At 35.7% G+C, this 13427-nt stretch overlaps 2 protein-coding genes across 2 annotated transcripts in view; one reads left to right on the top strand and one right to left on the bottom strand.

Annotated features, from left to right (window-relative positions):
- Window positions 1–13427, top strand: part of LOC140164958 (uncharacterized) — a 60696-nt gene that overhangs the window by 43681 nt on the left and 3588 nt on the right. Inside the window, 2 exon segments of the mRNA XM_072188366.1 lie at window positions 12305–12462; window positions 12465–12490. Of these exon segments, the coding sequence (XP_072044467.1) occupies window positions 12305–12462; window positions 12465–12490 (184 nt within the window).
- Window positions 4155–10424, bottom strand: LOC140164956 (carbohydrate sulfotransferase 1-like). The gene is made up of 2 exons (XM_072188359.1): window positions 9921–10424; window positions 4155–8223 (listed from the first exon to the last, which is right to left on the bottom strand). The coding sequence occupies exons 1-2, from the start codon at window positions 10015–10017 to the stop codon at window positions 7031–7033; spliced, it is 1290 nt and encodes a 429-aa protein (XP_072044460.1). The 5' UTR covers window positions 10018–10424; the 3' UTR covers window positions 4155–7030.

The following is a 13427-nucleotide window of genomic DNA, read 5'->3' as shown; positions in this document are numbered from 1 at the left end:
TAAAAGGGAACAAAATAACACAAATTGAATTTTGTCCTATACTATTATCATGATTATCATGATTATGCACGTAAAGTATTTCAAGGGTTTCAAAAACATTCAGGTTTTTTGTGAAATAATGGTAATTTTATCGTTTTAGGTCTTTTCTAAAATCATAGTCTATAGAATTTGGGCTTTTATTTGCTTTTTATTTGAAACATGCACAAATCGGACATTTGGTTCAGAAGTTGCGAGTAATAAAAGGGAACAAAATAACACAAATTGAATTTTGTCCTATACTTTGTATTATCATGATTATCATGATTATGCACGTAAAGTATTTCAAGGGTTTCAAAAACATTCAGGATTTTTGTGAAATAATGGTAATTTTATCGTTTTAGGTCTTTTCTAAAATCATAGTCTATAGAATTTGGGCTTTTATTTGCTTTTTATTTGAAACATGCACAAATCGGACATTTGGTTCAGAAGTTGCGAGTAATAAAAGGGAACAAAATAACACAAATTGAATTTTGTCATATACTATTATCATGATTATGCACGTAAAGTATTTCTTATGTATTGTATTGTTTTCAAAGGGGTTTCAGGATACAAATATATATATAGAAAATGAAAATATAAGAAATGAAATGAAATCAGTGTAAATTGGCCTGGTTCCAAACAGTTATGAACCAGGCCAATTTCTACACTGATTTCAATGGGGCTAATTAGGTATTCATGCGGCCATATCTCGGGCCCTCTTGATCCGATTCCCACCAAATTTGGACTGTGGATGTTTTTCATCGTGTTCTACTGAAATATGGTCATGAAAATGCTGAAATGAAAAAAAAAAAGAAATTTTTATGACGTCATACTTCGGTACTCTATAGGATTCAGTTCAACATAAAAAGACCAAGTTTTGAGATATTTTCTCAAAATATCAAGAGCTATCTCAAGAACCACCTCTGAAACAATTCTAGGCTTGTTTGTACTCATTTTAATGCACGTTTCATGCTGATTCCAAATATGTTCATGACAATGTACAAATTCGACACCCGTGTGGCCTTAAAGATGGTTAAGGATTTCTTTTGACCCAGATACTGACAGTAAAATTGTTCACTTTTTATTGGATATTATATCGAGTGGCTTTCTTTTCCCTGTTCTTTATCTTCAAACCTGTTTCTTACTTCTCTTTCCAGCATAATTGTGCGTATGCTTTTTCGTCTGGCTTGAGCATTTTTAAAGTTTATTTGAACCTGGTCCCATCAGGACATTAGTGTATCTCCACACGGAGGAACCGCTTGAATAAATAAACAAACAAAATATATGCACGTATTGAAAATTATTCAAATTATTCTCGTACGTGTCTTATATACCGAGATAATATGCATAATATATGAAGTTATTTTTGTTAGTAATTATAATATACTTATATAGTAACATTAGATCTCTTGCACACACATTAAAAGGAATGAATCCTTATTTAAAAAAATAATCATCTTTAGAACCAGACTTGGATTTATTTTTGTTCAATTATAATAGATGGATATATTATATACATAAATTATTTAATAACATTTAATAACATTCTCGGTTGCAAGTTCAATTAGTTCAAGTTAATTTTATTTCAAATCGTGGCCAAATTGCATAAAATATTACCATGATTAAAATATAAAATACTTATTTATAATAATAAGACATACATTACATACATGATTGTCATCAAATTACAAATGGCCAAAATGGGATTATATAATACATGGCATTCATTTTACCTGAAATTAACTAGAAAAGCACATACTCGTATATCAAGTTGCACATGACAATACGAGGCCAAAATAAATTTAAAAAATAAACAAATCAACTTTTAACTGTCAATTACACATAGCCCACACACACACACCCCGCCCCTCCCCAAAAAACACCACCACACACCCCACACACAGTTACATTCCTAAATTAACAAGAATAAAATGAAACTCTTATTTTTCCCGTGCTCTCCATGCTCTCAGAATCTATTTCTCTTAATCGTTTCGCCAACCATCTTTCACTCTGATTCTACACGCTGCATCACCCCTCCCCACACACACACACACACCCCCCACCCCCCCACACCCACACCCACACCCCACACCCCACACACGCCCCCATTCCTTCCCCACCCACACACACCCAACCCTGGGCAAACTCCTTCCACACACACCCCTAAAATGGATGTGAAAAGGCATTGAAAACTATGCAACTAAAGCAAAAATATACAATAATAATTACTCGGCACATTAACATTAAGAAACACAATTATTCAGAAGTCATAAAAATATATTAACAAGTTTCGTTGTAAATACTCTTACATAAGATAGCGCTGTTCTGAACCTGAAATCATAGGCTCAGATATTGCACTTGAAGTGCGTAACATTAAAAAAAAAAGTAGATATTTATATAGCGCTTTATGCCGTAAACAGCCTCAAAGCGCTTTACATTTATTCCGCCGTCATTAGAATATGTCGGAACCACGTTTGCAGCCTACAAGTGGCGCAGGGTCCATCAGTACAACGACTGTGACTACCCCTAACAGCTTCCCATTGCACCTGGGTGGGGTGAGGCAAGTGAGGGAAAGCGCCTTGCCCAAGGGCGCAACACGGTGGTGGGACGGGGAATCGAACCCACGCACGTCGAGCAAGCTCTCGGATTATGAGTCCAAGACCGTAACCACTGAGCCACCGTGCCCTTTTCACTCCTTGTAGGTGGCAAAAGATATTTTGTTCTAACATTCTAAGACAAACCTTCAGTCAAAAGGCCCCATGTCACATGAATGAAAATGGTAAATTACACGTATTTAGCAGCACTTCTGCTCATTTATCACCATTTTGCAGAATTCAGCAGTGTTTCAACAGACTTTGTCGTGATTATTGCCGACCTTAGAAAATTGATCAAAATTTGAAACAATCTTTGTAAAATGTACCGCAATTTCCTGTGATTTATCAAAATTGAGCACGATTTGTAGTGATCGGTTGCAATTTAGCAAGATTTGCAGTGATCAATTACAATTTAGCATAATTTTAGGCAATTTACATCAATTTTTCACAATTTATAGCAATCTGTCTGTTTTTGTGCGAGCTGCCATTTCTCCCCATGTGACATAGGACCTGTAAAATTTGAGACAATAATTTGCACTACTCTATTAGTTTGGAGCACGGGAACGCGAACGGAATGCACTCTGAAGATATTGGGCTATTCCAGTTAAAATCCATGGGAGAAATGGCCTTAATATTCCACACAGGGAGTGTGAATTTCAAATGGGCTTACCTGAATGGGTGATTCCATTTGAAATCTACACACCCTGTCTGGGAGATTAAGGTAATGTCTTCTATAGGGGATGTATGCATTTCAACCATGTCAACTGCAATAGCCCACATTTTTTCGGTTTCTTCTGTAACAAATCTGTAATTTCATCCGCTCTGGGCCCTTTACGACGCCAAAGATCTGCATTGTTCTCTCCCATTTTTTTTTATCACAACACGCGATATTCAAAATTCCCGCGCCGAACTAGAACAATGACAATAGGCTGACGACAAATGAGCACAAACAACCATGACGCCATTGCTCTAGACAATTTCGGCGCGGGAATTTTGAATATAACGTGTTGAGAGACGCTGTTTTTATTAGTTTTTATGGTCAATATGAGTTTGTTTAAAATAAAATCATGCGAATCGTTCTTGATAATTATTTTTCTAACATATAACTTATAATGTTGTGATTGCTGTACACTTCCATTAAGATCGAGAGACTATGGAAAGAGCCATAACAACGTAGTACATCCTCGCACCACCCTCTAATTCAATAGGCAGTAGTATAAGCATGTTAGTAAAATAACTTCGTAACGAATAAGCTTAAGGGATCTGGAATGAGCGTTTGGACAGTATTTATTGTAGGACATGAGAGCACATTAGACATATCGAATTGCATTCTGAATACGAAGAATGTCTTCTAAATCTAATGATATAGGCCTATTCTTAAAGTGTATGTAGCTGGGAGGAAAAGCCGACGATCAATTGAAAATGTTGACCTTTTATATTGAAGATATGGATTTTTTTCCCCAAAAGACCTATTTTTTGTGTTTTGGGAAAAAATCCATATCTTCAATACGAAAGGTCAAAATTTTCAATTGATCGTCGGCTTTTTATCCCACCTACATACACTTTAAGTACATATTATCAGATTTATAAAGTTTACTTCGAGTACTGTTAAATATCAAAAATATCAATTTTTAATCATTTGCCATAAAATGTATATTACATTGCGAATTTCAAAAAATCAAAATTATTTGATATCAGAAGGACATTCTTCGTATTCAGAATGCAAATCGATATGTCTGATGTGCTCTAATGTCCCACAATAAATACTGTCCCAACGTTCATACCCCATCCCTTAAGTCTCAATTTTTTGTTTGAAAATTCGCACACGAATGAACCAGAGCGTTTGTTTTTTCGAAACAATAATTACTTGTACAGTATTGTTAGGCATATTCCATTCAAGCATTTCTGGTGTTTTTCCAATATTCATTTTGTGTTGGGTGTTAGCACAGTTTATAGAAGTCATCCGGGAGTACCCAGCAAACACAAAAACGTTTTCAAAACGTTTTAAACAGGTTATATTTTGGGTTTTGGTTTAGATAAAAACGTTTTAATACCATTAAATGTCGGGTTATCATGTTATAATAAAGGTCATGAAAACGTTTTGTTTGAAAATACACTACAAGAATGTTTTCAAAATGTTATTGTAAAATATGTTTGGCAAACATTTTTTGCCAAATATTTTGTCAACACTTAAATAACATTATATCAGAATATTTGCCATAGGTTATCAAAAAATGTTTTTGAATGTTATGAAAACGTTTTATACCCTTTATATGCCCTGTATATAACCCGACATTTAAATGTTTTCTGGCAACCTTTTTTAACCTTTTGTGGATGATGTCAAAACGTTATGTGTTTGCTGGGTATCAACTCATTTTGGATAAGGACTGTGATAAGTTTTTTGTTGTTTTAATTTTAAAGTTGCCTAAATCAAAGTAGCTCAGAATTGGTGCATATCCAAGCATACCCATTGCCTTTCTACAGCGTGTTTGAATATGTATCATTTTGTAGTAGCCTATCTTTTTCCTCCAAGCATGCGCGGCTTCTTTTGAATTCCTAGAATGTGAAAATGCATACCCATCCGACGTTTGCTCAGTGTGACAGTGTGCGTGCAACCAAGTTTTAACACGCTTTGGCAGTTTGAGTCCAACAAATTTATATATTTCTGAGGCAACTTTGAGAGACTGCTCAGCAATATCTTCATAACGAATAACCTTATACAAGGTGTCCCATAAAAAGGTTACATGTAGACAATGAACCGCATTTTGTGATGGTACAACAAAATAATCATAATGTCATTTTTTCAGATATTATTTATTCATAACTGTTTGGTAAGTTTTAGTTCCGTACCTTAAAAGCAACTTAACTTATGAGCGAAACATGAAAGGGGTGTCAAGTGTCAAATATCGCACAATGAAAGTTGAACATACGCACACCTTTGTTTTCAGATTTTTTCTTTATTTCTTTTTATGTTTCTCTTATTTTTCGTTGTTGAACTTATTGCATAAAAGAAACATATTGAAAAATTATAATAGTGTGCACTGAAAATAAATCAGTTTAATAGCTTCTTGACTCTTGGTGATAACTAATAAAGGAAGATGGTCATTAGAGAAGAACACGTTTTTGGTGAAAGCATTTCTGGACGCTGTATTTCCTGTCTTCAACATAGTGAAATGAATAACAATCTTTTGCATTTAGACCTGGTCTGGATATTATTGACTTGAAATCGCTGCTGTTTGTTTTTACATTTCTGACTAGACTCTTGAAATAAAACAGAACAAGTTTTATTCTTTGTTTACCAGATTAAAATACTGCATCTGCCATGCTATGGCTGTGTCTACTCATGTGGCCCGCCAAATGCACGGTGGCTGTGACGGTGGTATAATGAACCTCGTGTTGCGTTATGTCACGTAAAGAGCTTGCTCAGGAATACGTGAAATGCGGACTAAGTACGTAGGTTGTGAACTTGACATTCACAGGGGTACTAGTAGAGGGTACATAGATTATGTCAAGAAAAGGATATTTATATTTGTTAACATTAACTTAGATTATTTTCACAAATGAACATGTAACTTTTTTTTGGGACACCCGGTATCTACCCTTTAACCATTCTTTATTTAGATACTGTAAGTTTCTCTCCATAATACTGGCACAAATCTGTAATTTCATCCGCTCTTGGCCCTTTACGACGACGAAGATCTGCATTAATCTCTGCCAGTTTTATTCTGGATTGCATAACTCCTCTTGGACATGTTGGATCACGGACAAGATGAAGGATTTTGACATTCAGAGATGGATCCGTCACAAAGTCTTTCAACAATTGGATGTTTTGTATCCGAATCGCTTTAATGGCCACGCCCTGTTTACTCCTAGTTGAAGCATGTTTTTTGTACCCAAATTGCTTTAATATTTTTAATGGCTACGGCCATTCTACTCCAAGTGGAAGCACCGAGTAGTGCAATGACTGCCATTCTGTTCTTTGAGACCGAGAGAGTTTTGAGAATCTACAGCGGGTCTGCAGAGACTAGAAATTGGGGAGAGAGTCATTCCCCAACAAGTATATAAACGTGGTAATCCTCGGACCACCATCCTTTAATATCACGAATATAGGCATGTTAATAGAATTTCCTCTGAAAATTTTAAGTATCTTGTTTGGCATAACATGCATAGAATCAAAATTACCCGTAGTCCAACGCTTTATAACAATGTTTAACATCCTCGTAGTAAGGGATAAGAGTGACTCAAAGAAATAGGCAATGTCTCAATTTCGATGTATAAAGTTCGCCCACGAATAAACCAGTGCGTTTGTTTTTGCGAAACAATGATTACTTGCACAGTATTGCTAGGAATTCCATTCAAACATTTTCTGGTGTTTTTCTATATTTATTTGTGCTGGGTGTTAGCAAAGTTTCTAAAAGTCATCCGGGAGTATTGTTGGATAAGAACTGTGATAAGTTTTTTGTTGTTTTAATTTTAAAGTTGCCTAAATCAAAGTAGCTCAGAATTGGTGCATATCCAAGCATATCCATTGCTTTTCTACAGCGTGTTTGAATATGTATCATTTTGTAGTAGCCTATATTTTTCCTCCAAGCATGTGCGGTTTCTTTTGAATTCCTAGAATGTGAAAATGCATGCCCATCCGACGTTCGCTCAGTGTGACAGTGTGCGTGCAACCAAGTTTTAACACGCATTGGCAGTTTGAGTCCAACAAATTTATATATTTCTGAGGCAACTTTGAGAGGCTGCTCAGCAATATCTTCATAACGAATAATCTTATATCTACCCTTTAACCAGTCTTTATTTAGGTACTGTAAGTTTCTTTCCATATGCTGGCACAAATCTGTAATTTCATCCGCTCTTGGTCCTTTACGACGACGAAGATCTGCATTAACCTCTGCCAGTTTTGTTCTGGATTGCATAACTCCTCTTGGATCACGTACAAGATGGATGATTTTGACATTCAGTGATGGATCCGTCACAAAGTCTTCCAACAATTTTATGTTTTGTATCCGAATCGCTTTAATGGCCACGCCCTTTCTACTCCTAGTGGAAGCACCGAGCACTGCCATATTGTCCTTAAGATCGACTAAGATCGAGTTTTGGGAATCTAGTACATTGGCCCCACAGAGACTAGGAATTTGGGAGAGAGTCATTCCCCAACAAGTATGACGTGGTATATCCTCGGACCACCATCCGATAGGCATATTAGTAAAATTTCCATGTAAAGTTCCATTAAGTATCTGCTTGGCGTGATCATCAAACTTACCAGTTGTCCAACGCTTCACCATCCTCGTAGTTAGGGACGAGAGAGGCTCGAAGAAATAAGTAAAGTCTAAGCTTTGATTGAAAAGTTCGCCCACGAAAGATGAGCCAGAGCGTTTTTGTGACACAATTATTACTTGTACTTTGTCTAATAGGCGTGGGTTAGTATTATTAGGATTCCCATCAAATATTTTCTGGAGTCTTTCAATTTTCATTTGTGTTTGATATGAGGCTGGGAGTCCTTGTGCGTATGTCTCACTAGCCACACTATCATACAGTGGAGTCACATATTCGTTAGTTGCACCGTCGTGATTCTGGCGGTGGGTGAAAACTGTTGACATTTGAAAATCTGTAGAGGAAAATATATATATTAAAGTCAGATTTAGTATATTACAAGCAAAAGCATGTATGTTGCATTACAAAAGTTTTCCCAATTTGTCAACAAGTCTTAACAATATTCAAATGTTGGGTTATCTAAATGTTTTTATGACCGCTTTTTATATTATAATATGAAAATTTCATAATAAAACATTTGGAAATATTTTGTATTAAAAAACTCCGTCAAAACGTTTTCATAAACATATGATTAAGTGTTTTAAATAATTTTGCAAATTTGATGAAAACAAACGTTTTGTAAACATTTAAATTACATTAGCTGCAAACGTTTGTTGAAACTGTTCTGGAAACGTTCTTATAACCTTTATATATAAGCCAACATGTTTAGAAGTGTTTTCTGGCGACCTTTGTGCATCCATTGAAAATGTTAAAGTCAAGTAAGTTAGTTTTGCTGTGTTGGCATCTTTCGTATTATTGCATAATAACACAACAGCAGGCACAACAATGAAATTGTAATTAAAATTACTTTGTAACTTCCTGAGCCTAATTGATAAGTTCACAAATTGAAAGGCATGCCTTCAGTTTCAATCATGTTATTAAGGGAAGGGGTATGAACGTTTGGACAGTATTTATTGTGGGACATTAGAGCACATCAGACATATCGCATTGCATTCTGAATACGAAGAATGTCCTTCTGATATCAAATAATTTTGATTTTTGAAATTCGCAATGTAATACACATTTTATGGCATTGAATCATTAAAATTGATATTTTGATATTTTAACAGTACTTGAAGTAAACTTTATAAATCTGATGATTTATACTTAAAGTGTATGTAGGTGGGATGAAAAGCCGACGATCAATTGAAAATTTTGACCTTTCGTATTGAAGATATGGATTTTTTTTCAAAAACACCCAAAAAAATAGGTCTTTTTGGGAAAAAATCCATATCTTCAATATAAAAGGTCAAAATGTTCAATTGATCGTCGGCTTTCCTCCCAGCTACATACACTTTAAGAATATATCATTAGATTTATAAAATTTATTTCGAGGACTGTTATCAAAAATTTGAAAAATTTGTCATAAAATTTGTATTATATCGTGAATTTCAAAAATGAAAATTATTTGATATCAGAAAGACATGCTTCGTATTCAGAATGCAATTCGATACGTCTGAGGTGCTCTCATGTCCCACAAAAATACTGTTGAAACGCCATAAACGCTCATTCTAGATCCCTTAACCCCCCTTAACATGGTTAATGCTCTCAAATATAATTTGTGCAACCTTAGTATGAAACATTCAAATTATGAAATATTTATGTTGTTTTATTTACACGTTCGTCACAAGTCACTTCGTCGGATTTCATTAAACCTTTTCAGATTGAAAAAACAAAACAATCAATACCAACATAACCAATGTGAAGTTATAAAGTAAACACTACGACCAAAACAAGTCCTGGCACTATCATGCAGGTCTTGATATTATTGGAACTTAACGCAAGAAGTAGGAAACGGATGTCTCTGAGAGCTACAACGTCTAGCAAGTTTTGTTTTACTGAATGGACCGACTTGCTAACACGTAGTAGCTAGTAGTGCTTTATGGTCGCATAATACAAGACATGACAGGAACTGAATCATTTTTGAAATACTATACGATATAGCATTATCATGGCTATACCCGTTGTTAAATAGGTTAACGGTATACATACCTTCTGCAAAATAGTAGATTAATATAAATGACCACGAAGATAATGCTAAGATGACCAGAAGAAACTTTTTACTTAATGACCAATCACTTCGCGCCATATCCAAATTCAGCAGTAAGAAACGATTTTCAGCATGGCTTTAAAGTACTACATTAATAACTTGGAAGGTGTAACTTGAATACATGAAGAACAGTCTGTGCTTCCCCGCCGTTTCCTGCATAGTGCCATCCCAGTTGTCATAAAATGTAATGTTGTCAGCATGGTCAGTCCATAATGTTTGATGTTGATTAACTTTTATATGAACACAACGACGCATTTATCAGGTATAAGAATTAGGTACATCACGTAGTTTGAAACTAAAATTAAATACAATAGCTGTAGCTATACCTGTAAACTGTTTCACGTTCCAATTTGAACTCAAATTATAATATCCGTTTTACTACGGACATAATTAATATTAATATGCTATACGAGTAGGGATATGAGACAATCCGCGTTCCTGTCAAAGTTCAGATAAAACCCGCGGCACTGTTTCACAGACAGTTTCTGTTTCACAGACTAGCTACTCGAATGATCAAATGAAATCCTTTCTTATATATATCTTGGTTCGCTTAAAGGGGCATTTCGTGATCCACAGCCTCATCCCCCCACTTTTCCCAAAAAAAGTTGAGATTTTTACACCACTGGATACCTCTGGCTACATAATGTTTATGTACCAAATATTTCTTGCAGATTAATTCGTTTAGCAAAAATATCGCCAAATTTGAATTTCGTTCTGGTGCACCAGAACGAAATTACAACACATTGTCTATGGAGCAGTGTAATACACATAATCATGCATAACTCGCAAACGCAAAATCGGAATCAACTGAAATTTTGGAAATAAGCTTTTTCGTGGATATCTACTGACAAATGTCATAAAAAGAGGATGCTAGGATCACGAAATCCTCCTTTAAACCATGGAAGAACCTTCCCGATCTTATATCCCGGGTCTTATATAAAGCGATCCGAGAGATAAACCTTTGTAATTGTTTGGAGTGAGCACGTCCAATCTTGTGTTTAGATCGAAAGTTTAAAATCCTAAAACATAATTATTGTCTACCACTACCACCCACCCGCACAGAAAAACTTTCATGCTAGCAACACTAGTAAAAGTTTAAAATCCGGTCCGACTTTTCGCATTACTTTTTACGATTTCAGATTTCATCCCAAGTTGTTGGGGTTTTTTTTCGATGCCATGGAAATCTAATTAATAAAAATGGGCCAAGCGCAAAATTACTACGAATAAAGAAACGTCTTGCGCTTTTTTGTAACAATATATTCATTTTCTTCTGGGAAAATCCCGGGGAAAATCCTTTTTTTAACATAAGCAAAATATAATTTTAGTTTCTTTCAAACAGATATTACCAGCCACAGAGTACACGTATCCGATTCCAAGCCAGGTTAGGAGTCCTTTTGTGTCACTAGTCCGTGGTGCCAAGTCCGAGTCCAACAAACCCCCGCACACCGACATCGCCTGGCTAATAATTATTTGGCGCAGCAGAGACACTAAAATGAATACATACACGTGAATTGCTATGCACGATTTTGATATCAGACGAAAATCTTCGGATACTGGGTTAGAAAATGATGAATATCTCCCGCAAATGATTTTTCTCAAGAAACCAGATGTGGTCTCATACACTTGAAAATACGTGTTGAACAGATATGATAGTCGTTAGCGTGCGCTTTGAAAATTGGCCGTGCGCTTTGAACTCAAAATCTAACCAAAACTCTATAATGTTATATTGCGTTGGTCCTGTATGGACTACAGCGCGCAGCAGGGTATAGTCTGCTGCACTCACTACTCAGTGGAGGCAGTATACCGTAACCATTGACCGCAATGTCGTATACAAGCTTACTCACACAGCGAGAAATCAATTACCCCGGTTATTGTCAGTAGCCTTAGTCAGGTCACTTCGCTAATTATGGCATCTCATAAGGTCCGAATAAAATGGCCATGGGTGGCTGTGGATTCAACCTAACATGGCGATTTCTACCATGAAGATATCGGGACGATGTCACTGTACCCCGTTGCCAGCTTCGAACCCGGACTCACCGGACACACTTGGTCAGAGTCCATGTTTAATAAATGAATTTGGGCCAATTGGAATAGACTTGGGTTCAAGTCCGGTCTCCGTTTTTTTTGTCTGAATCAGAGCCGAGCCAAGCCGAGACCTTTCGAGTCCAAGCCGAATCTGACAAATATGATAAAGAATAGACTCGACCGATACATCACTGGATACAGGAAGGATTGTATTGCCTACTCTAATTTGACCAAAGTCGTATTATTATGATCTCTCTAACTTAATTAATTCCACATTTCACTCTTTTTTATTTTAATATAGGTAGATGTCCTATCATCCAATGGGCTTTGAACCGAGAGCTTTCATGTGTAGATGAATTAGACTACTTCGGGAGGACTCCTGTTCACTACGCAGCTGAGGAAGGTCACATAACGGCTTTGAAAACTTTTGCCAAATTCCTGAAGGTGGACCTATGTGCTAAAAAGATTTCTTGGGTAGAACACCGAGGTATGTAAGGATAAATTCAACCTTTCACAGAATTTTGAACATTTCAAAAAAGTTCTAACATTCTGAAAATGATCAAAAAATTACTTTGAGTGCTTACATTGTTTCCTCCTGGGTAAGAATTTTAACTTGCACGCAACAATTTTTTTTCTTGCGGGTTAGAAATTTGATAAATAGGTCACCATATGTGACCGTACACCACGAATGAGCCGTAAATGTCCTCAATTGTATTCTGAGTTACAGTGTAAAATGGGCATGAAGGTCGTATTCATAGGTACCTCAATTTGGTGCTACGTGTACCTCATTTAATGAGATACACGTAGCACCAAATTGAAATACCTATGAATATGACCTTCATGCCCATTTTACACTGTAACTCAGAATACAATTGAGGACATTTACGGCTCATTCGTGGTGTACTCACATATAAAAATTCACGCATGGACTTATTTATCAAATTTCTGTCCCGTAAGAAAAAAACGTTCTACACAAGAGAAATTTCTAACCCAGCAGGAGAAAGCTTTTGCACTCGAGAATTGGTTTTGGTTTTTTTTTTCATTTTCAGAATCTTAGATTTTTTTGAAATGTCCAAAATTTTGTGAAAGGTTTCTCCTTTATTTAATAAATAAACCCATTTCCAAGGAAAAGAGGCAGAATGAAGTACTTTAAACACAGGTAACACAATCATAACAATATTGAAAATTTCAGACGAGCAACTTTATGTGTTTTTAACTTTAAAGTTATATACTGCGCCAATAAAGTATCCTTACACTTGGAAAAATAATCACAATTTCCAAACTGAACAATTTTGGGGTAAATTTGTTTTTTTAATAGATGCACTATCTAATCCTGCACATTATGACACTACATTGAATCTAATGTGTCTTCAAGAAGCAAAGTTACAAGCATTTGATTAGACGAAGGTCCAGTTTTAAAAGTG

Source organism: Amphiura filiformis, chromosome 11 (assembly GCF_039555335.1).
Source record: "Amphiura filiformis chromosome 11, Afil_fr2py, whole genome shotgun sequence".
NCBI lineage: Eukaryota > Metazoa > Echinodermata > Ophiuroidea > Amphilepidida > Amphiuridae > Amphiura > Amphiura filiformis.
This window is presented reverse-complemented; position numbering and strand designations above follow the sequence as displayed.